The 22,158-nt window shown below is 40.3% G+C and overlaps 4 protein-coding genes across 7 annotated transcripts; 2 read left to right on the top strand and 2 right to left on the bottom strand.

Moving 5' to 3' along the window:
- Window positions 1-134: 134 nt before the first annotated feature.
- LOC136432363 (protein AAR2 homolog) lies at window positions 135-7,824 on the top strand. 3 transcript variants are annotated; one of them, XM_066423566.1, is made up of 6 exons: window positions 135-269; window positions 1,123-1,233; window positions 2,104-2,246; window positions 5,275-5,777; window positions 6,552-6,745; window positions 7,462-7,824. In XM_066423566.1, exons 2-6 carry the CDS (start codon window positions 1,123-1,125, stop codon window positions 7,618-7,620), a joined length of 1,110 nt encoding a protein of 369 aa, XP_066279663.1. In that variant the 5' UTR covers window positions 135-269; the 3' UTR covers window positions 7,621-7,824. The 3 variants fall into 3 exon arrangements, with proteins under 3 accessions (XP_066279663.1, XP_066279664.1, XP_066279662.1); XM_066423567.1 differs by lacking the exon at window positions 135-269 and adding an exon at window positions 546-806; XM_066423565.1 differs by lacking the exon at window positions 135-269 and adding an exon at window positions 546-840.
- A 431-nt stretch (window positions 7,825-8,255) lies between these two features.
- Window positions 8,256-17,993, bottom strand: LOC136432361 (presenilin-1-like). Of its 2 annotated transcripts, none has more exons than XM_066423563.1 (10): window positions 17,523-17,993; window positions 16,625-16,851; window positions 15,954-16,095; window positions 15,314-15,381; window positions 14,372-14,592; window positions 13,740-13,838; window positions 12,673-12,840; window positions 11,088-11,339; window positions 10,475-10,587; window positions 8,256-9,926 (listed from the first exon to the last, which is right to left on the bottom strand). In XM_066423563.1, exons 1-10 carry the CDS (start codon window positions 17,679-17,681, stop codon window positions 9,771-9,773), a joined length of 1,605 nt encoding a protein of 534 aa, XP_066279660.1. In that variant the 5' UTR covers window positions 17,682-17,993; the 3' UTR covers window positions 8,256-9,770. The 2 variants fall into 2 exon arrangements, with proteins under 2 accessions (XP_066279660.1, XP_066279661.1); XM_066423564.1 differs by having other exon boundaries at window positions 12,739-12,840.
- A 198-nt stretch (window positions 17,994-18,191) lies between these two features.
- LOC136432364 (tetratricopeptide repeat protein 19, mitochondrial-like) lies at window positions 18,192-20,529 on the top strand. Its single transcript, XM_066423569.1, has 3 exons — window positions 18,192-18,673; window positions 19,028-19,236; window positions 19,887-20,529. The coding sequence occupies exons 1-3, from the start codon at window positions 18,219-18,221 to the stop codon at window positions 20,339-20,341; spliced, it is 1,119 nt and encodes a 372-aa protein (XP_066279666.1). The 5' UTR covers window positions 18,192-18,218; the 3' UTR covers window positions 20,342-20,529.
- A 240-nt stretch (window positions 20,530-20,769) lies between these two features.
- LOC136434138 (uncharacterized) lies at window positions 20,770-22,051 on the bottom strand. The gene is made up of 3 exons (XM_066426904.1): window positions 22,048-22,051; window positions 21,816-21,956; window positions 20,770-21,032 (listed from the first exon to the last, which is right to left on the bottom strand). The coding sequence occupies exons 1-3, from the start codon at window positions 22,049-22,051 to the stop codon at window positions 20,770-20,772; spliced, it is 408 nt and encodes a 135-aa protein (XP_066283001.1).
- Window positions 22,052-22,158: the final 107 nt, after the last annotated feature.

Below are 22,158 nucleotides of genomic sequence, written 5' to 3'. Positions count from 1 at the left end.
AAATGAAAAATTACATCATCAACACGTTTATAACTATAATTTAAGAACTATTGGAATGACATCAATGTGTCATTTTATTGATATTGTTTGATGTATGTGCATTCTAAGATCGTTGGACCCTGTAAGTCATTTGGTATCATCCAACGTTGGGTCTCCGAACAGAAAATCTTCGGACGTTTTTTGGACGTACTTGGACAAACAACATTTATATGATTTATACACAAGAATGAAGATAATGGTTCTTTAGATCATATTGTACAAGTAGTAAGGTATGTATGTATTTGGTTGTTGCATGGAAGTTTATGAAGTAATGTGGATGTTTCGGACTAGACATGAGTGCATGTGTTGACAGAGGGGAGGGGGGGGAGTAGTTTGACCACAATTTACAGATTATGGATGTGTTGTTGGATCCAGGCTAGGCCTTTGTTGGATCCAGGCTAGGCCTTTGTTGGATCCAGACTAGACCTTTGTTGGATCCAGACTAGACCTTTGTTGGATCCAGACTAGGCCTTTGTTGGACCCAGACTAGACCTACTGTAGTTGAATCCAGGGTAGGCCTTGCTTGGATCCTGACTGTTGGATCCAGGCTAGGCCTTTGTTGGATCCAGGCTAGACCTTTGTTGAATCCAGGCTAACCCTTGCTTGGATCCTGACCGTTGGATCCAGGCTAGGCCTTGGTTGGATCCAGGGGATCCAGGCTAGGCCTTGGTTGGATCCAGGGTAGACCTTCGTTAGATCCAGGCTAGGCCTTGGTTGGATCCAGGCTAGGCCTTGGTTGGACCCTGGCTGTGTTGGATCCATGCTAGGTCTGTGTTGGATCCAGGCTAGGCCATGCAATTGGTTACTAGTAGATCCAGCTGAGGCCTTTGGTTGGATCCTGGCTGTGTTGGATCCAGGCTAGGCCTAAGATGAGGATGACACTGGGGGTCTACTTCAAAGATGCATTTTAAAGATGTCAGGCTACCCCGGGCCCCTTTCTGGACCCTAAGGCATCCATTCATCATGTTAGAAAAGCCACTTTACCACTACCCTTACAAAAGAGTCAACTGCTTTACTTCAATTCTAATTGAGTATCCATTTTGGCATTATAGTTTATACACCATGTATTTCTTCTTCACACAGATGGAAATGAACCAGGAAACTGCTCTACGGCTTTTTGAAGAAGGTGCTTTCTTCATACTCCTTGATGTCCCTGTTGGAACAGAGTTTGGCATCGACTACAACTCATGGCAGGTCTGTTACGTCATCCCTATACTGTAAATTCATTTAAGTTTGCTAGTTTTAATTCCACGTTAGGGAGAAAATGCAGTGTTTGCGGCTGTTTTAACTTAAGTTCACGTTTGAGACAATTGTAGACAAGGGGGTCGGAGGGCAAAACGTTTCGCAGTGGTTTGGTTTTAAGCTTGTGGCAAAGAGCTTACCGCAAAAACAGCGAACATAAAACCACCGCAAACATTTCTGCATTTACAGTAATACTTTGGTTATCTCAGATGAACTGAAGAGAAACAGGGTGGCTGGGAAAAATAGTATTTTGAAAAGCGATTGATTATTGTTATTACATAGGATAATTATTGCAATTTTTAAAGACAATTCAAACTCTTCAACTGGATCAAATTCAAGGTAAATCTCCGAATTTTGTCCAGCTGTAGAGTTTGAATTGTCTTTATATATGGTTTACCTGGATGTCTAACCTTCACAAATGTATATTATGCACTTGCACTAGCTTTTACAAGTTTGAAAAAAAAAGTTTTTTTCTGGTGAGCCTCTCTGTCAGTTTTCAAACTTGTCGCTTGAGTCACTGTGAATGTGATGTGTTAATCAATTTTGGTGGCAGGAATCCCATGTTTGATATGTTGATTTTATTTCTGGTATTTAAAGTTTGCTTATAACACTGGTGTGTGCTTTGTATAAATGTATATATAATTTAAATAATTCTGATGTTGTTGAATACAATAAAAATATAGCACATAAGTTACATTGTACCTATTCTTGTGTTTGTTGCACATCTAACATTGTATATAATTCATATGTAGCCTAAAACTTTTTTTCTCTCTTTGCTTTCTAATAATACGTGATGGCGTTTGTTTCCTGTACTGCCAACAGGTTGGTGAAAAGTTTAAGGGAGTGAAGATGATCCCGGAAGGGGTACATTTTGTCTCCTACAACTCTGTGAGCAAGAAACACAAGGAGGCTGCTCCCAAACTCGGCTTCTTTCACTACTTCCACAGCAAAGAAGTCCTTGTCAGGCAAGTCTAAAATTAATGTAGATGCATGTCTTGACTTAGTCTTTAATTGAACCATCCTAAGGCCACACCAATTTAATTTCTTGGTTAACGGAATTTTGAAAAAAATGCTAGATTGCAAAATCAACATGAAAACAGAATCTCAGAGGAAAGTTTGTACTTTGGTGCACACAGTTTCAGGGAGTGAACAGGGTCAGGTGCAAGTTTTCACCTTAGCCTTCTGATTTAATGATGTCCTTGTGCTAAAATTGAAAAAAAAATCTGTTAACCAAGAAATTGAATTGGTGTGGCCTAAAGCCCAGAATACACATAGCCGAACATGGCTTCCCCGGACCATTGTTAGGAGTAATTCGGGAGCTAGGTCGGTTGGTGTTCGGCTCAGTCGGCTGGTGTTCGGCTCGGTCGGATGGTGTTCCACTGCGCCAGCCAAATGTTTTAAAATTTTAAAAACCTTTGGCTCTGGACGGGAGGTCTGGAATGGGTTGGCTGTTTTTTAGGCTGGTGTTCTGCGCGGTCGGCTAGTGTTCAACTGGTGTTCGGGTTTTGGTATAAAACCTGGTTCTCCAGATCTTACCATGAGTCACTGATGAAAGATAGCGGATGCTGTCTGAAACGTCTGTTTCAAAATTCTTATAATTATCCAGTTGCTTGAGTAACTTTTTTTTGGTGTATCTTACTACCTGGATGTCTAACCTTCATCAACGTAATGTAGATACATTGTATCAGGAAACTGTTCTGTTAGTGCAGAATGACAGAAGCTAAGCCAGTAGAAAAGTAAGTTAGGCAGGGGACTGGCTAGTCCACTGGTAGATTTCTCTAGACATGCATATTGTTAAAAATAGATGCTCTGCAAGTAAAACATCTTCCAGGTTGTATGATGTAGGTTTGTATGGTGTGGGAGGCAGAGATGTTATTATTGTCCATGTTGTGTATATACAATAAAGTACATTATTTATATTGCTTGCTTTAAGTTTAGCTTAGTTTAAGTATCCGAATCTGATTTCACCAACCCATATACCGGTACATCATGTATTAGTAAACGCCCATTGGCATAACATACCAGTTTAGCAGGTACACTGAACAACTTGCCTAATCCACACCCAAGCTACTCAAACATCTATTTAAAGATGTCCTATTAAGATGCCCTGTCCATATTTGAGGATGAAGCGTTCTAATCTGCTATAGTGCAGTGGGGAAAAAACACTTTCCTGTCATTTACCTGATGTTTATCTCCATGAAAAATGGAGATATTGTTATCTCCATGAAAAATGGAGATATAGTTTTTGGTGTGTCTGTGTGTTTGTGTTTCCGCACTACTGTAGTCAGCATAACTCAAAAACCTCTTGATGGATTACAATGATATTTGGTATGTGGGCAGGTGTTGTGAAGCCGAAGTTCAAGGTCGATTTTGGGCCCCCTGGTATGTGACCTTGGTACTGCAGCAGAACTTCAATTTTTGTATCTTATGACCTGGACGTGTTGTGGTCTTGATTTTTAGGTGGCAGATAGCTTGTGGTGTAATAAAGAAGTGGTGTAGGTTTGGGCCCCCTAGCAGCTTCCTCTGGAACTGCAGGGGCGTTTTTGTGAAAATCTTCTAAGGAGAATAACTGAACAAAGGAACGACGGATTTCCTTGATATTTAGTATGCAGGTAGCTTAGATAGAGATGTACACAATGAAGTGCAAATTATGCTAATTTGGACCTAATTTGCATAGGTAATGAGGAAAATCTATATTTGCAGTGTTTTCAATTATCAGACTCAAATACATGTAACGTATGTAGTTTATGGAAAGTGGATCATCAACAGATACCAATTAAGCAAATAAATTCCTAATTTGCATAATTAAATCAAAACACCATTTCTCATCTAATTGGAAAATTATAGGACCGTCAATATGGTTCTTAGTATGAAGGTAGCTTAGACAGAGATATACGTAATGAAGTGCAAATTATGCCAATTGTGACTTAATTTGCATAGCTAATGAGGAAAATCTATATTTGCAGTGTTTTCCATTATCAGACTCAAATACATGTAACATATGTAGTTTATGGAAAGTGGAGCATCAACAGATACCAATTATGCGAATAGATTCCTAATTTGCATAATTAATGCAAAAACACCATAATTCATCTAATTGGAAAATTATAGGACTGTTAATATTGCAACATGTGTAAGTTAGATAAATGTGTTTATGACCAAGCATATATTATGCAAATGTGTAAGTCATTTGCATGAATAGAATTGTTCATGGAGATATGAGGTCGTGGAACTCTTGTTTTGAGTGTGTCTGTTTGTCTGTTTGTGTTTCCGGACTACTGTAGTCAGCATAACTCAAGAACCTCTTGATGGATTATGATGATATTTGGTATGTGGGCAGGTGTTGTGAAGCCAAAATTGAAGGTCGATTTTGGGCCCCCTGGTATGTGACCTTGGTACTGCAGCAGAACTTCAATTTTTGTATCTTTTGACCTGGACGTGCTGTGGTCTTGATTTTTGGGTGGCAGATAGCTTGTGATGTAATAAAGAAGTGGTGTAGGTTTGGGCCCCCTAGCAGCTTGCTCTGGAACTGCAGGGGCGTTTTTGTGAAAATCTTCTAAGGAGAATAACCGAACAAAGGAACAACGGATTTCCATGATATTTAGTATACAGGTAGCTTAGATAGAGATATACACAATGAAGTTCAAATTATGCTAATTGGGACTTAATTTGCATAGCTAATGAGGAAAATCTATATTTGCAGTGTTTTCCATCATCAGACTCAAATACATGTAATGTATGTAGTTTATGGAAAGATACCAACAGATACCAATTATGCAAATAAATTCCCAATTTGCATAATTAATGCAAAAACACCATAATTCATCTAATTGGAAAATTATAGGACTGTCAATATTGCAACATGTGTAAGTTAGATAAAGGTGTTTATGACCAAGCATATATTATGCAAATGTGTAAGTCATTTGCATGAATAGAATCGTTCATGGAGATATGAGGTCGTGGAACTCTTGTTTCCTCTTTTCTTTATTGTAGGAGGTGGGACAAACAGCTAGAAAGCATCAGTGAAGATGTGATCGAAGGAGAAGAACTCGCTAACTTTGAATCTAGCTTGAAGGATCTCGACAGATTCCTTGGGCCGTACCCTTACGACAACTACAAGAAGTGGAAGTCCCTGACCAACCACATCACAGAGAGTCTGATGACCAGACTTGAGCCTGCGTCGGGAAGGATATCCTCCGCGACCGAACTCGTCAGGGACGGCGAGGAGAAAGTCTGCTACACGGTCGGCGACTTGCCCAAGTCGATGAAGGAGGCAGAAGGAAGGCTGCCCAAAATGGTCGCAGTTGCGGGAACAGAGATCAGGTTCGTGACGCTGCCCACAAGGGCGTACCCCGAGGGTGCCTCCCCTGCTGACATCACCAAGTACAGTATGGACAAGAGCTTTGTGTTGGAGGAACTTCTCAGTGCACACTATGCAGAGAACCTCATGGACCTGCTGGGGGAGTTGCAGTTTGCCTTTGTCTGCTTCATGGTGGGTATTTTGTTGGTGAATTGAACGGAGGAACCTCCTACAATACCCTCCAACTGAATCCACTTTGAATCTATGAGAAATCAAGTTATGTTATTGTATGATTAGGCTTTTCTACAGTTCAGTGTGATACTAGTAGGTAGCGAAATTTTCATGAGTTAGTTGTGGTTATTCTGACCAATTAGAAGCCAGACATCCAAGCAAAAACATTAAGTTAGATTTGGCAGGATTGTTAGAATTTTGAAATGCATTTTAAATATTCTATGGAAGCCCGTGTGATAAAAGTAGAACCCTGTTTGATACGGAAAATTATCACAAGATTCGGAACACCCGTATCGAATGTTTTCGCGGCCCAGGTATGACATAAATATAGATATGGATAGCACACATAGCCAGCTGCAGAATATTCTCTGGAAAAATGGGGTTGTCTAAAATAAAGGCACAAAGGCACACGAATTTAGAGCCACCAATATGAGATCATCTGACTGTATACTCCAAGTTTTTGTTACAGGTTTGTGAAGCAAAACCTTTGATGGATCCGTTGGCATGTGTGGTGGCCGCCATCTTGAATTGTGACGTCACAGGGTCGCCATACCATTTTATTAGGAGGGGTGTTTTTTGGGGTCGCTAGCGTTCTCTCTATTTTTGACGAATCGGCACACAACTATCACACAATAGAAAATATTTATGAAAAGATCCCGTAATCGCTAAACTAACATAGCAAACCTGAAGTATATGTAGCACAAATACTTAACTCTAGCTCCACTTGTTTTACAGGTAGGCCAGGTCTTTGATGCCTTTGAACATTGGAAGAAGCTGGTTCATCTGCTGTGTTCGTGTGACGAGGCTCTGGGCAGACATGAGGACCTGTACAGTGCCTTCATCAGCACCATGCACTTCCAACTGAGGGAGATCCCTGAAGACTTCTTTGTGGACATCGTGTCCTGCAACAACTTCCTCACAACTACGCTGCAGGTATATGGCATGCTTTTTAGCAAAGCTTCAGGAGCAAGCTTAATAGTATATTTTAGGCCTGTTTCACAAGAATTCCCAGAATTTTACAGGAGTCTTTCTGTTTGTGGGTTGGTTTTGAATTATTTCAAAAATCTTCTGTCTCAATATTTTGTGAAAATGGCATGCTTTTTTCCTTTGCAGTTTCTGTCTGTGGTTGGTTTTGAGCACATCGTTTAAAAAATCTTCTGTCTCTTATATTTTGTCAAATTGGTTTGTGTAATGAGGTTTGGTTTTATACCCCCACTCCACTAGGACGGTGCCCTCGCCGCACGCTCTCTGCGACCTCAAATTTAACAGATCGCTCAACGAATTTCATAGATAAGAAACGGATCTTTTTACACTTTGTGTGTTTCTTTGTCTTTTTAATCATACTTGTAACTTTTACATTTTGCATGATATTCCAATTATGAAGTCAAGTGTTATACAAATCTGATTTAGGTCGCAGCGAGAGTGCAGCATGATTGCCATCAAGTGGAATGGGGGCCTTAAATGTTTGTTGGCAGCCTAGAAGTGATGCTTTAGTTTTGTGCCAAAGGCTTGTTTCGTGGGCAGGACAAAGAACGTCATAAACAACTGTAGGACCCAGTACACAGCATTGTTTGATACCAGCAGATGCCACCGACCATGTATAATTGGATTATTAAGAAATTTATCATGAATTATTTTTGTCATCTTAGGTCTTCTTCTACAACTTGGCCAATAGCGATGCTGCAAGTCGTCAGCTGAAGAAACGCGGGAATCAGTTCAAGGATCACCTGACCAAGATCTTTAGGTGGGACTTTGAAACGGAGCAAGACGACGATGCCCCAGTGGTTGTGCAACTCGGAGAAACTTGATCGTGTGAAAGCCAAATGTCATATTCAATATTCTAAACATTCATTTCTTTACTTCTATATTTAGCCATCTGTTTGTGATGATGATTGAAAATAGACAAGATTACGTTGTAAATAAGCTTGATTACATGGAATCTGCAAAACTTGTAAGTTACAACTTCAAGGGGTAGGCGAAGCTTGAATAAAAAGAAACTGTTGAAAAACCAAGATTGAGTAGTGTTTCTTGACTTACTAGTGCTACAAATGCTTATCTTACCAGGCTTTTAGACTTTTAAAATCAACACTTTATTATTATTAAAACATACATTTTACACACAAGATGAATACTCAGAAAAAGAAATGTGTTGTGATCTATTTTTTTAGATTTTATTAAAATTGCAAGCGTGCAATACACGTGGGACACAGGCAGCTATTGCTGGTGCCGTGACCCACACATACCCGTGTTTACACTTCGGTGGTGTGAGGAAAGTCATGTAAAGTGCCTTTTCCCAAGGGCACAACATCGGTGGTGCCAGGGAATTCAAACCTGGGACCACTGGGTTCTGGGCAGAAAACCCTGCCGTTACGCCACACGACCCCACAATCTAAAGGTTACAAAGTGAGAAATGAGCAGAAAAAGAAAAACTATACACATCATGTCAACAAAATGTGTGCAGGTTTTTATTGTGTGTGAAGACATATACAGTATGATACAGACTAAGTGTCTGCACAACTTGGAAAAAGTCCTTATGGAAATATTGTAAATGCATTGCGTGGTTTTAATTTCGCGGTAGGGAGAAAATAGAGACAATAGTAGACTAAAGGGTACAAGGGCAAAAAATTTCGTGGTGGTTTTAAGTTTGTGACGAAGAGCTTACTGCAAAGACTGCGAACATAAAACCACCGCAAACATTTCTGCTTTTACAGTAGAAAGATGCCCACGATAGAACTACCAATGTAGCTAGATGTTGCTACTTGGAATGTTGTAATTTAAATTTTTCCTAAGGAAAATCAGCAAAACAGGATTTACAAAAGTGAGAACTAACCAGACTCTTCATATACCTTACACATAATTCTGTCTCGACATTACATGTTAAGTAGCCTCTAATATCATGAAATAAAACTACACATTTACAAAGATATCTGCACAATCAACATCATATAGGACCACTCAAATTCAAGTTCTAATAAAAGCTAAATTTACAACAATAGCTTGACATTGAAAATACACATCATCTTGATAAATAGTAATGAATAGTATACTAAATATCCATTAGACACATGATCTTAGATCTTAAACAAAACTCATGTAATGTGTCTAAGACTTCTAATACATTTTTAATCATTTATGATACTGTATGAATGTCTTCATCTGGTTGTGTGCCTATTTCAATAGGTTGAGGGTGCTGACACAGGGTTTCGGAGCAACAATTTTGAAGTTGGGCAGTCGCTGTTTAAAGAGGATAAATTAAGAAGCTCATAATTCTTAAGGATCACTATACAGTTCATATTTACCCCCCTTATGTTCCATGAAAATGTGGTACATGTATGTACATTAAAAGCACAGATTATCAGTTGTTACTTCGGACTAGTAAATGCTGTACCCCCCTCCCCCTTTTAAACAACTTCCTCTACACAGAAGTGTGTACATGTACAACATTGCAATAATCACTGGAGTATCAGTCAGTTTGTCTGCATATTTGATTGCACTGGATATGGTACAAATGGCTGATCAGATCTTATATGCTACAGTGCTCAAAACTACAGTACATACATCCGTGAATAGTTTCATCAGGTTGGTAAGTCACTGAATGAAAAGACACTTTTTTTTACACAACCAAGAGATTTATTCTACCGACATTTCGGTGACCATCTGTCACCTTCTTCAAGGCAATTCTGACTGGTTCACATAGCAATGCAGCACAGGTGTCGCTGCTTATACATAGTAATGAGATGCATTCCCAAATGCAAAGTATTTACATATGTACAATCACGGGATGACATCACTATGCGGTCCCAAACGCACAGAAGTGTAACACATACACAACTGGCGATCAAAAAACAATGCAACCGAAACGTAGGTGGAATAAATCTCTTGGTTGTCTAAAAAAAAAGAGTATTTTTATACAGCACATACATGTTTTTACTTTATTTACTTTACACACACACACATCCTACACATAGACTTGTTGGCTGGCCAGGGCATCTGTGAAGGGTGTGACCAAGTTGGCTGTGGCAAAGTTGAAGATGAGTCCAAAAGTGATGGAGATAGGGAGCGCAGGCAGGGCCTTCTTGAAGATCGCTAACAACAGCAGAGTCAGACACAGACCCTAAAAAACGGCAGACAGAACAGAATAAATAATTAAGCGTTCCATCCATCCTTTTGCACCGTAGTATTTTACACCATACTGGATACTTTGTATATATAGTAGCTTACAGTCATGTAATAATGAAATCATACACATGCAAACAAATAGGTCTTCTAGGCCTAACATGCCAACATTGCATGAACTGATGTATGTTGTGACAACATACAAACACACTATTGTATACTGCTAAAAACCGGATAAAGTTATGCAAAGAAAGTTTTAGTTTGAAAAATATTTCCACTTGTTTGCAGTATACCTTAGTAACATACGATCATAAATCATGCCAATGAGCTCTGATTTTGACAAATAAATGCTGCTATCATATCTCCAACTAGACTACATGTCTACTCATAACTATAATATTGTTAAACCTTCAAATGGCTAAAGGTTAACTATTCTTCCAAAATAGTGAACAATGTGAAAAATATTGAAATGAACTTGACAAATGCCTACTAGTACTAAGAGACAAATGTCGGATGTGACTGCACATGTATAAAATGGTGACTTACAATAAGAATGGCCACAAAGCAGGCTAGGGTTGTGTTCCAGTCCCCGTTGGACGAAGCCTTCCCAACTAGAACACTGTAGAAGATGAAGTCTCCCAGGCCAAGCTTTACACCCCCTTGGAACAAAAACAACAAGAAGAAGATGACATTACATCTATAAATAAAGGTAAAGCAGTCATCCTCAATTGAGGTGAAGCATAATGCTAGTGGTAGTGCAATGCGGCCTTCACGGCTCGCGTTTTTGGCCGAGCACACCAAGTCACCCCTACTCTTCTCAATAAGTGTGTTGGCTTCTTTTACGGGCAGAGATTTGACGCTTGACGCTTATGCCCGAAGCTCCCTCATACACGGAGCCGTCGGCTTTACGTCACCATCCGAAATGACGAATGCAATCACTTACAACACGTCTGAGCTGGAGTTGACCCTAGGATCGAACTTCGGCCCCAAGATCCACGGAATCATTAAAGGAAACCATTCTTGCCAGTCTCACTATCAGAAAGAGATCGTTTATCTGAAGAATTTGAGTTCCAAATGTCTACTTTTACAAGAATACTCTAAGAAGTAATTATTTTCTTGGAGTGGGGTTAATTTACATGGAACCAAGTCTATGACATACGTTCTTCCTCGTCTTCTTCATCTTCCATATGTTGTGCCTGTTGTTGTTGTTGTTGTTGATTCCCACCAGGTGACAATCTCCCGTTAGACAGAGTCTGCGCGGCTGAACGTGCGTCCTCGCTGTTCACGGACGCATCGGACGCGTTCCCACCCCTGTTCGGGCGCCGGGTGGGCTGGAACCCGCGGGACTCGTGCCAGTCTGGACCGAACCCTCCCTCTTCCTCACCACCGCCTACGGCGCCTGCTGGGGGTGCTGGAATAACGAAACACACGTCAAGAGATTGTATTTATAAATTGCTTTGTCTGTGACTTGTGCAATACATGTTTGCTACGTGTTCTGTAATGTCTTATGTGTGGGTCACGACACCAGGCAGCAATAGCTGTCTGTGTCCCATGTGTATAATTTGTACCGTCGCAATCCTAACAAAATAGAATACAATTAAATCAAGAGACGGTGAAAATCTAAGGCCATTTTGATTTGATTATATGGACATCTGGGTGCACATCAATTTTTGTCCGTTTCCAACAAAAAAAGTTTTCAACCTTACTGTCATCATCATCATCATTATGCTTCCGGATTTAATTCGGTGAAATACAATCAATAAAGTTTTTCCAGTATGATCTGTCCTTGATGGCAGCTGTATATCATACAAAATAGCTGCAAAATGAGCAAATATATGCTGTAGATTACAAAAAGATATTGGAAATCGTATACTAATGTCATAGAATACCAAAGTCCATTCCAAAGTCAAAGAAGAAGACATTGTGAAAGAACAAAAATAAAGATTCTACTGTTCGGTATAGAATACTCTGTGTGTTAAGTCACTAGTCTTGTTCAACCTTCCTGAACACTTTTTTGATAGTTTTCACAATTTCGTTGTGAAGGTAAATTTTTTTTTGCCAAACATTTTTTTTCTTTGCACTCTTGTATCAATTTCCAGAAGATGACATTGTCATCCATATGATCAAAACAACATGGCAGCATGGGACTGGCAGTATCTGCTTCCATACATGTAGGTATGACTATTGCCCTGTGTATACAAAACCCCCTGTATCTTCACATTCCTTGCTCAATAGGTTCGTAGCTAACAGCACAACGGCCAAAGGAAAGCTGCAGTAAGCGTCACCAGCCATAACATCACCAGTCAGAACATAAAGACATGTAAAAGGCAGATGCTGGACCCGTGGCAAGACACTTATCACCATTGCCCATCCTTATCAACCAGTGATAATTCTTATATACTTTACATCTTCCTGTTATACTTGATATGGAAGAGATAAATGTGGACAGGGGTATATTTTCTTGACACCCAGGTCTTCTTCATTACCTAGAACAGGATTGGCAAGGAAGGATCAAAAGAACTATGCTGATTATAGGCAATTTATCACCATTGGTTCACTAATAATTCACTACTACTGGATAAAACTTCTTGACCTAAAATAATAAATAAAAAAACTTCAAAACAAAAGTTGACAGACCAGAAAGTAGGGATCAGAGTTTCATCCAATGGTAGCAAATCGTTGTAATTGAATTAGAAAAGGAGGATTATTTGAGGGTGAAGGCCAAAAAGCGTATGCGTGCATGCCTGAGTCGCAGGTGTCAGCATCGTCCACTGTGCTTCCAGCTTCATTATCGAGGAGACTAAAAGCACCTGCACCCTGGGCGTCGTCGTTGCGCCTCTTCTTCTTTTTCTTCTTCTTTTTCTTGGCCTCCGGGTCGGTGTCTGCCATGCCCACGAACCACATCATGGTAGCTACGACAAAGAAAGGCAAAGCAGAAAGACGAAGAGGATTACATACACCATAAATGTACTGTATCTATCTAAAAATATCTAGAGGTGCACCAGTGCCCCCACAGTTAAAAATTAGATGCACAGCTACAATTTTGGGTGCACATGCACCCAGTATTTTGAGACCTGTACTGTAATTCACTTTATCTCCATGGTAGCAAAATTTCACGGTGTGAGGAAAATGGACATTTTCACTGAACTTCAAACAGATGTGTGAAGGAATCATAAAAAATTACAACAGTTTTTTTGACGGTGATGATAAGCTTATGGTACAGAGGTGACCGTGAAAACTGTGAACATAGAGTTAAAGTGAAAGAAACAAGAATTACAGTACATATATATATAGTAAAAGACCAGTTCACATATTGATAGATTAATACAATTAACAGAAACTTGAGCAAGTCATGGAGGGAAGAAAGCAAGTTGTATCTGGCAATCAGAGTCAAGCACTGATCTATGAAATACTATTCATTTGAGTCACTTCTTGACCAAAAAGATTGTGTAATAGCTGAAAAATCAATCTATTTGTGGCAAGTTCTATAGCAATCTTCTAGTTGTATGAAATGTACATACATGTACCTCGCCATCAACAAACAACTGTCTGGGGCACTGCACACTTACATTGCAACAACAAAAAGATTTACCACCACCTAGCTTCCAGCTGAGACACCTGTAAATTGCTTACTCAATACTTAATGCATTGTTTTATATTGTAACATGCTATGAATTGCCTTAGTGTCTTATTGTTGTATTCAGTGCAATTGTAATGTTGAGTGGTCTGCAACATCAGCTTGTCTGCTTGGCATTCCACTGTGTATTGTATTGTTGCAATTTTTTAAATAAAGATAAAGAAATGTACATACAAGAGTAGATGAGTGCAGGGAAGATGGGCTCGTTCCTTTCCTGTGCGGTCTCCACCAGAACCTTCAGGGGACCCTTGGGGCAGAGCACTGCAACAAGGTCTGTGGTACATAGCAAAACATACAGTCAAACATGTATCAATTACTGTCTCTGCACAAGGACAATCACTGTGGCTACTTTTTGGTTGTCCCTTAGATCATTTTTCCCATTTTGACCAAGCACTAAGAATCCTGTCTATTTGCCTTTCTCACGCAGTGGACATGATAGAATGAAGACAATGAGGCAAAGAAACAAAAATTATTCCTCCCAAATCACACTAAGTTTTGAAATATGATATCCAATTATCAATATTCTAGCTAGTGTAATGCACAGAAAAGATGCAGCAATCTAGAGCCACGTTGACCTATCCCATAGTCCACGCCCTCCTCCGTCAAAACGTAGAAATACAAAATAAAAACATAGAAATGCAGAAATTTGACGGACATACAAAGATGCTGTATTTTCTCAAAGAAAAAAATTCATATGGTCCCCAAAATCTCAATTTGTTGGTGAGAAAACAATGGACAGTCAAATGCCAATTCAGCCAAGGAGGAAACCTTAAAGTTAAACATTTCTAAGCTAGCACAAGTTGTACCATAGAGTGAGATGGCCCCTAGAATGAACCAGGTGGTCCAGTCAGGCAGGTACTTGATGAAGACCAGTGCCATGAGAGCCGAGATGACGATGAGGTAAGCCTGCTGGAGGAGGAGGGGCCCCTTCCAGTGGATACACACCATCCCCACGGCACCGAAGTTCCACATCACGATGGCCAGGGTGATGTAGTCACAGGGAATGTTGTAGGCCTGGAGGACCTCACTAAGGGAAGGACCAAAGAAGAAGACTGTCAGTGTATCCCACAAAGGTTTACAATATTATTCATCTTTATAAGTACACTGTAGTACTCAATGTTCTCGCCAGGCCTTTTCAGCATAGGGGCCTCCTATGCTGTGATTTGGACCCCTATGCTGTGTTTCAACCAGCATTTGGGTGTGTCTTTATGGGAAGAACCTTGTGACCCTTCATAAATCTTATAAAAAGTTGATATTTGGCTTTAGAACGGGGCAGTGACAGAGAAAAAACTTTACTTCACAAAATATATACCTCAAAATGCAAGAAAAAGCATTTCATTGGGTTGTGAATTTAAAAAATTTCCGGGGGAACATGCCTGACTCTCTACTCTGGTCATGTCTTCAGCACTCCGTGTGTCACTTGCGCCGCGTAAGGCACGTACAGAGTTACCCCTGACATTGAAGTAACCTGTATAATTTGGTAAGTAGATTTCCTTTTCTTAAGGCCACACCAATTTGATTAGTTAGTTCTCATATTTCTTCATGAAAAACTGGAAGGAATGCGAAAATAGTAACTTGTTCCTTTCTATGGTAGACAACCAACCTCATCCTTGTACTAACAAGTAACCGTACTGTATATTGGCCACATTTGTTTCTTGAAAACTATAATCAAAGCCTAAAGGTACTATTCATTTACTCGTATCACAGTGAACTAAATAACATAGAAACATGTATAAAGCTATCCTTACCCCAGATATATGTATGCAAACAGGAAGAGCAACATCAGGGAGGACAGGATCAGCCAGCCGTGGATAAACTGTAAGAAAGTAAGTTCCTTTAATGATATCTACTTGCACAGCATTGTACATGCAATCTAGGCTTTTGCATGGCTAGATTATTGTTCATAATACCTAGCCCAAGTATTTTCTAGCCTACAAAAATTGCAAGTTGTGTACATTTTTACCTGCAATCTAAAAATCTCTTTAGTAAATTGCAAGTGAGTATTTCGAGTTCTGTAGAGCACAGATTTATCTCTAGCACCCAGCAATTGTTAAGCCACACAGAAGAACTACACATGAATGTTTAAAATTGTACATTTGGAATCTAGACTGAAACATCAAGATTCAAATACTACAGTCAAGGAGTAGGATATTGGCGATTCATTTTTTTACACAACCAGTAAGTCTCGCCTACTGACATTTTGGTGTCTCTCAGACACCTTCCTCAGAGCTTAGAATGTCAGATAGGTGAGACTTATTGATTGTGTAAAAAAGAAATATCCTATGTTCTACCAAGCCGACGAAATTACTTTCGTAGAGTAAAGAGTGTTTTCCTTGATCATCATTTCTGTGGTTCAAACTTTGAACACCTGTATGTGTAGAGACGCACCTTGTAGCACCTGTACTTGTAAAGGATGACCAGGAAGACAGTCATGACTAAGATGACGCCAACCATGATGGCAGCGTTGGCCAGGGAGTCACCAACTTTGCTTGCTGTACTCGCACCTTCCTCGTGGAAAGGTGTGTAGATTCTGGAAGCAATACATGTACGACATAAGTGCTTGACAACATAAAGACTGTCTTTTACGGTTTTTGCATGGTTGTCCCTTAGTTTCTTTAGCTTAAACATTGTTGTATAATCATTCCATTCAATAGTACCTTGTTAGCAATCCTGAATGATGGAAATTTTGGCACTGTGGTGGACTTTGCTAGCCATTGGTAGCCAACCAACATGCTTCCACTCAAAAATACTGCAATTCTTGTTTCTTTCACTGTGAGTTGTGTAACTTTATGTTCACTGTTTTCACAGTCGCCTCTGTACATGAACTTATCATCACCGTGAAAAACCTGTTGTAATTATTTATGATTCCTGCACACATTTGTTCTGCAGATCACTTGCCACCACCGTGAAGTTAAAGTTCAGTGGAATGTCAATCTTCCTCACACCGTGAAATTTTGCTACCGTGAAGATAATGTGAATTACAGTACAGTATAAGTATTCAAGTACATAAAGACAGTCATTAACAATGCAACTCGTCTCGACAAGTAGGACTGACTCACAGGTAGCCATTCTTTTCTGTGTAGAAAGTGATGGAACTGATGGTTGCCACGACGACCGCCATGCAGAGTGAGACTGGAGCGAACAGCATGATGACGTGTTTGGCTCCATATTTCAGGGTCATCTCCGTGTCTTCCTCCTCCTCCTCTTCCTCCTCCCTGCGTCTGATCCCATGGTCCTCCCCTCCATCACCAGCTTGTCTTCTCTCCGTCCCACCTGGTGCATTTTCCTGTCAGATTTGGTAGAGGAAAGGTATCAGTAATCATTACTGACAGCAAGGACATTATATAGTAATGTCCTTGCTGACAGCAAGTACATGTACATGTACTGTGAATGCAGAAATGTATGCGGTTTTCGCGGCGACCGTTTGACCACGAACTTAAAGCAACCGCAAACATTTGTGTCCAATACTGTAGCAGTACCAGTACATGTATGTGTATCTAAACCCGTGTTCAGGTCCAGGTCCGGATTTAGATCCAGAGGTTCAGGTTCAGGTCCGGACTTATAAGTCCCGACCTGAACCCATGACAGATGCATGATGTGTGCTAAAAATATTTTTTTCCTGTTACATGTAAAATTGCATATTGGCATATATTTTACATGCAATTTGAAATATATGCAAAATTATATACAGTCAGTAGTAAACACAAAAGTTCAGTTATAATTTAAACACAAAAATTGCAATGTTTTCATATTTTCCAGTGCAAAATACCTTTCAACAAGGAAGGTTTAAGATGGTTTACTTTAAAACAAAAAGGAGATAGAGACTGAGCGAGAGACCTTTTTTCAAGTCCGTTTTTTTTGGAAGTGAACCTAAACGTTAGGTCCAGTCCGGATCAGGTCCGGGGTTTAGGTACGCAGCACTAGACACAACAATGATAATCAAATTTAAAAATCTACCTGGATTTGTTGTTGACTTCGGCGGCCACTGCTCCTGACCCTTTGTGTGGGGACGGCCTCTCCCGCCACAGGTCGTACGTCCACTTGTACCTCCAAGTCCATCAGACTGGTTCTCTCGTTGCAGTGTTCCGAGTCAGAGCCGGAGTTGTAGTGAGACATTCACGCCGCAAAAAGCGGCTGGAACGTCAAATTTGGACGGGAACTTGACTTCACACAAAAATGGCCGTCTTCCTAAACCTCAAAAATTCAATATCGTGCTCCCACAAAAACCGAGAGATTCTTCCGGTTTATCGAGTGGCGCCAATCAAAATAAGCCTTTGTTGATTGCTGTAAAACTCTCCTAGGAAAAATGACCGACTAAAAAGCACTGTGGGAAGGAATCGGCACCAAAAGCCGAATCTGAAACAACATCCGTCACTTCCCTTCCCTTCCGACCGGAAGTACAATCATCTTGGCGAAGGTCTCCTACCAACGTATTTGCCTGACCGCATCACTCACGAAAACATAGTCCAACCTATTCATAATTTGCTCGACTGATGACACTACATAACGATAAAGCCGACTGATCTCGGTAGTAACAATTAGTCTTTCATCTGATATATATTTTATATCACAAAGGGAATTTCCATCAGCTTTAAAAACCGACAGTTTTTTATCCACTCGGAGTAATACAAAAAGGTCAGAGGTCAAACCAAAATGGCTTCGATCGTCCAAGTTTTGCTGTCTGCTTGCAGAAGGCCCGCTGTCAATCTCTTCTCTAGGAGATGTACGGTAAATGACTTTAGATCAGTCTTAAGGCAATACCACAGATGTTATTCTCAGCGTATTTTACCGAAGGCTGCCTTCCGTTTGGCGCCAGGACTGGGATCTTTAGTCGGAGGGACGACGGTGGCTGCCGCCGGAGTCTTTGGACTGTTCTCGTCTGTGAAAGACGGAGAAAGTCAAAAAGGACCGAAGGACGACGACATCACGTTGATGGTTAAACGTGCCAAACTTCTGATAGACCAAGATAAAAGCGCGGAAGCAGAGATCATCCTTCACCAGGCCCTGAAACTGTCTCAGGGACGACAGATCGACTACGCCACTGCCTATGTGTACGACATGCTAGGCGAACTGGCGCTGAAGGAAGAACACTGGAGTAAAGCAGAAAGGTTCTCTTTCTTTTCTGTCTCTCCCCCCACCTCTCTATTTCTGTCTGTAAGGCCATGTTGATTTGATTATATGGATGACATCCTCTAGGGACTCCAAAACTGATGCGAGCATGCAGATAAAAAAAGGTTTTGCAAAACAAAATGTCATACTCATAGGAACTTGAAAATGGACAATTTTTCATCTAAACAAAGTCATTAAAAAGATGAAGCAGTTATCCTCAACTAAGGTGAAGCATACTATTTTTTATTATCTGCTTTTCAAAGGCTTGCATATTCAGCTAAGCACACTGGGTCACCCCAACTGTTACAAAGACATAATCCAAGTCACATTTCTTTTCCTAATTACTTTTCAAGGTTGTTCAAGGAAACGCTGAAAGTTCTGGTGTCCTCCGGAACTGACCAAGATGACAACGCAGTCCTGGAGATCTCTCTGAAGATAGCTGGGATCTACGGCAAACAGGGGCGTCATCAGCTGGCCCAGGCGGGGTACCAGTGGTGTGTGAAGACACTGGAGGAAAAGGTCACCAACAAGTCTACAGATGAGGATACCGTCTTGTTACTAGGTAATGCCACGCCCTTAGGGTCCCCAGTGTCACGGATGATTGAACCAAAGGGGTTGTAAAAGTAGGGTTCAAGTGCCACTAACTGACCAGTTTAACTGTTAATATGTATGTTCTACAGTAATATCATCTATGAAACCCTTCATTCCCATGCATCTGTATCCCTGTATCTGCCTATGTAACTACATGTACTGTAATTTGTTGAAATTTTTGCGGTCTTTAATGTTATGTTTTTTTTTGTGTGTGTTCCATCTTCTACCCGCTTACCTCACTGTTTCAACTCTATTTTCTCCCTACCACAAAATTCAGTCTCCCCGCAAACTTAAAGGCAAATTTACATATACATGTACATTGTATTTGCATATTTATTTGAATCCATGTTTCTTGGGCCTCTGTAGCCAAGGAGGTTCCATCAGATCTTAATGTAGATAGCCTCCACCAGGCCTTCTTACGGGGGTATGGATCATAGAATTCGACAAAAAATGGAATAATTTGCCAGTAGAGTAAGTCCATGGTAAAGTTAACATTTCCCCCACAGCAAGTGAAACCCTCCAGTTGCCAAACTCCACTGGTAAATATTCTCTCTTTTGCCAGTGTGGTTAGTCTGGTAGAGACTATGATATAACTAAGAGTATGGCTATGTGTTTGTACAGGAATGTGTCTACACCATTATGCTGCCTTTGCTGCTATGCAAGGACAACTGTTCCAAGCCAGGACCATGATCAGCAAGGCCCTGATGATCTGCAGAACCGTCCAGGGTAACGACCATCCACAGACGGGGGTTCTACTCAACGATATGGGGACGATGTATGTGGAACAGGGACTGTACGAAGAAGCCATTACCTGTTTTCAAGAGGCCAAGGAGGTAGCAGAAATGTACTCTGTGGAAGACGTGCCTGCCATCTTGTGTAATATGGGCATGACTTTAGTGCACAAGAAAGAGTTCAAAGAAGCGAAGAAGACTTTACAAGAAGCTCTAGCTCTTGCACGTAAGAACCACGATGGCCTGTCCAAACGAGAGATTTTGATATGCTTAAAAGATCTAGAGAAGGCTGAAAATGCCGAAAAACTGGCTGCTGAGAAGAATAAAGATGAACAATCCAGTTGAACACATCAAATTTTATTATCTTGAAACAAATATTTTCTTTGACTATAGTGCAAGTATATAGCAAAAATCTGAGCATTTTCTTTATAGAAATCTAATTTATTGTTTAATGACCATTCATATCACCAAGAAGCTGCTTATCTCTTTGTCATGTTGTTATCCTCATCAATATCAAATTACTCTCAACACTTCTATCTGCTCTAGTCTGTCTTTTCTTTTCCATAATTCAAAATATGTCACATTTTTGGTCTTTAGAGCTTTCAGTACTAAAGGTTTATCACAAAGGACACCGGTTTTATATGTGATATGGTTTTCGGATGAGAATCCATTAAATAACACTCTTTTCTCACTGTGCTATCATATACTGCAAAGGACCGCTTTGACTGTAGCAAAAGTTAAACAAACGGCTGTCTGTGTGTGAAGTCACAAATCTACACTCGTGTGAAGGCCGTGGTGCCCTCCGAGTCCCTCTCTCGCTGGGAAGCCATCCATTCTTTCCTGGACCGTGCCTGACTGCTCTGGTTGAAGTAGCTGCCAGGGGTCATCCTACCGCCCATCGTGTAGGCCTCCTTGTAGTGGTAGTTCCTCCTTCTGGTTATACAGACAACCAGGAGCACCACCAACAGCAGCAAGACCACAGCGATGGGCGACACTATCAGGGTCACTTGCCTCCAGTCAGTGTCATCAGTTTCTCCTGTAGCAAAAAAACACATTTAGGCCACACAATTTAACTTGTTGGTTCTCGGATTGGCCTCTTCGATTTTTCCCAAATCCCAAAAATTCACCACACCTCCTAGCCAGGAAATTGTTACTCAGTATAAAGGGGCTCAAAGACAACAATATTCCAAAATAATAAAATACCTTTATTCAGTTTTTGTCTGCCAATGTTTCTATATTCAACGTTTATGATTTCTCATGAATGACAGAAGTACATATATAAAAACTGTACTTTTTGATAATTTTCTACAAACAAGTTCATCTACAGTATAGTGTACAATGGGAGTACCGGAATGAGTTGGATGTCTGCCATAGAGTGTTTTGCTTTTTTCAAGCTGAAACTTGAATAATCATATCATTCTTCATGTTTCTGCCAATTTTATTTTCCCTGTCAGTACAATGTATGGCAAATTGATTAACAGTTCTAAACAAGAAGTTTATATTGCAAAGATGTATTGGGAAAAGGACCTAGTACACGATGAAGTGGAAAGTATGACGATCAAAGTAAGTGGGAGACATACATGGACTACATTAAATATTTGTATCTGAAATCATACGATCTCTGTTGAGTAAGGCACTACAAATATATCGGCATAGGTACAAGGAAACATCCAGATCTAATATATAGCAAATAGATGATTTAGTGAGGTTTGCATTTACAACATGTATTAACAAATGTGAAGGACACTTAAATGTTTAAAAATTTTGATCTGTCAAATAGATTTGAGTCGTCAAATGAATTTGATTCCATCCAAATTACCTTTTTTCACACAAACCTGCTGTGTGGCACTGACGCTGACTGTGTATCCCTTCTTACATGGGCAGGAGTAGGACCCGTGGGTGTTGACACAGTCTGCATGTTGGTGACAACTGTGCCACCCCAAAGCACACTCGTCCAGATCTAGGATGGAGACAATGGTTTTGTTTTACTTAAGCCATTTATGTGATACACATACAACAAGGGGTGGCCAAAAACTAATTCCCAAGGGTACGCATTCGTGCTATTCCTAGAATATTTCCAATCCTATCGTAGTACTGTAAATGCATTTAAGTTTGCGTGGTTTTTATTTCGAGCTAAGGCGAAAATGGAGTTCTTGCGGTGG

The sequence above is a fragment of the Branchiostoma lanceolatum genome, chromosome 4, assembly GCF_035083965.1.
Source record: "Branchiostoma lanceolatum isolate klBraLanc5 chromosome 4, klBraLanc5.hap2, whole genome shotgun sequence".
Taxonomy (NCBI): domain Eukaryota; kingdom Metazoa; phylum Chordata; class Leptocardii; order Amphioxiformes; family Branchiostomatidae; genus Branchiostoma; species Branchiostoma lanceolatum.
This window is presented reverse-complemented; position numbering and strand designations above follow the sequence as displayed.

Bases quoted from the DNA above. Each gene is read 5' to 3' on its own strand.
- LOC136432364 (XM_066423569.1), top strand. From the start codon at position 18,219: ATGGCTTCGATCGTCCAAGTTTTGCTGTCTGCTTGCAGAAGGCCCGCT. The intron at 18,674-19,027 runs GTTCTCTTTCTT...TTACTTTTCAAG, and splicing joins CACTGGAGTAAAGCAGAAAG to GTTGTTCAAGGAAACGCTGA. The intron at 19,237-19,886 runs GTAATGCCACGC...GTGTTTGTACAG, and splicing joins GGATACCGTCTTGTTACTAG to GAATGTGTCTACACCATTAT.
- LOC136432363 (XM_066423565.1), top strand. The intron at 2,247-5,274 runs GCAAGTCTAAAA...TCTTTATTGTAG, and splicing joins AGCAAAGAAGTCCTTGTCAG to GAGGTGGGACAAACAGCTAG. The intron at 6,746-7,461 runs GTATATGGCATG...TTGTCATCTTAG, and splicing joins TCCTCACAACTACGCTGCAG to GTCTTCTTCTACAACTTGGC.
- LOC136432361 (XM_066423563.1), bottom strand. From the start codon at position 17,681: ATGTCTCACTACAACTCCGGCTCTGACTCGGAACACTGCAACGAGAGA. The intron at 12,841-13,739 runs GTATGTACATTT...TCTTTGTCGTAG, and splicing joins CCCTGCACTCATCTACTCTT to CTACCATGATGTGGTTCGTG. The intron at 11,340-12,672 runs GCATGCACGCAT...TCGTTATTCCAG, and splicing joins TGCTGACACCTGCGACTCAG to CACCCCCAGCAGGCGCCGTA.
- LOC136434138 (XM_066426904.1), bottom strand. The intron at 21,033-21,815 runs GTAATTTGGATG...TTTTTGCTACAG, and splicing joins GCAGGTTTGTGTGAAAAAAG to GAGAAACTGATGACACTGAC.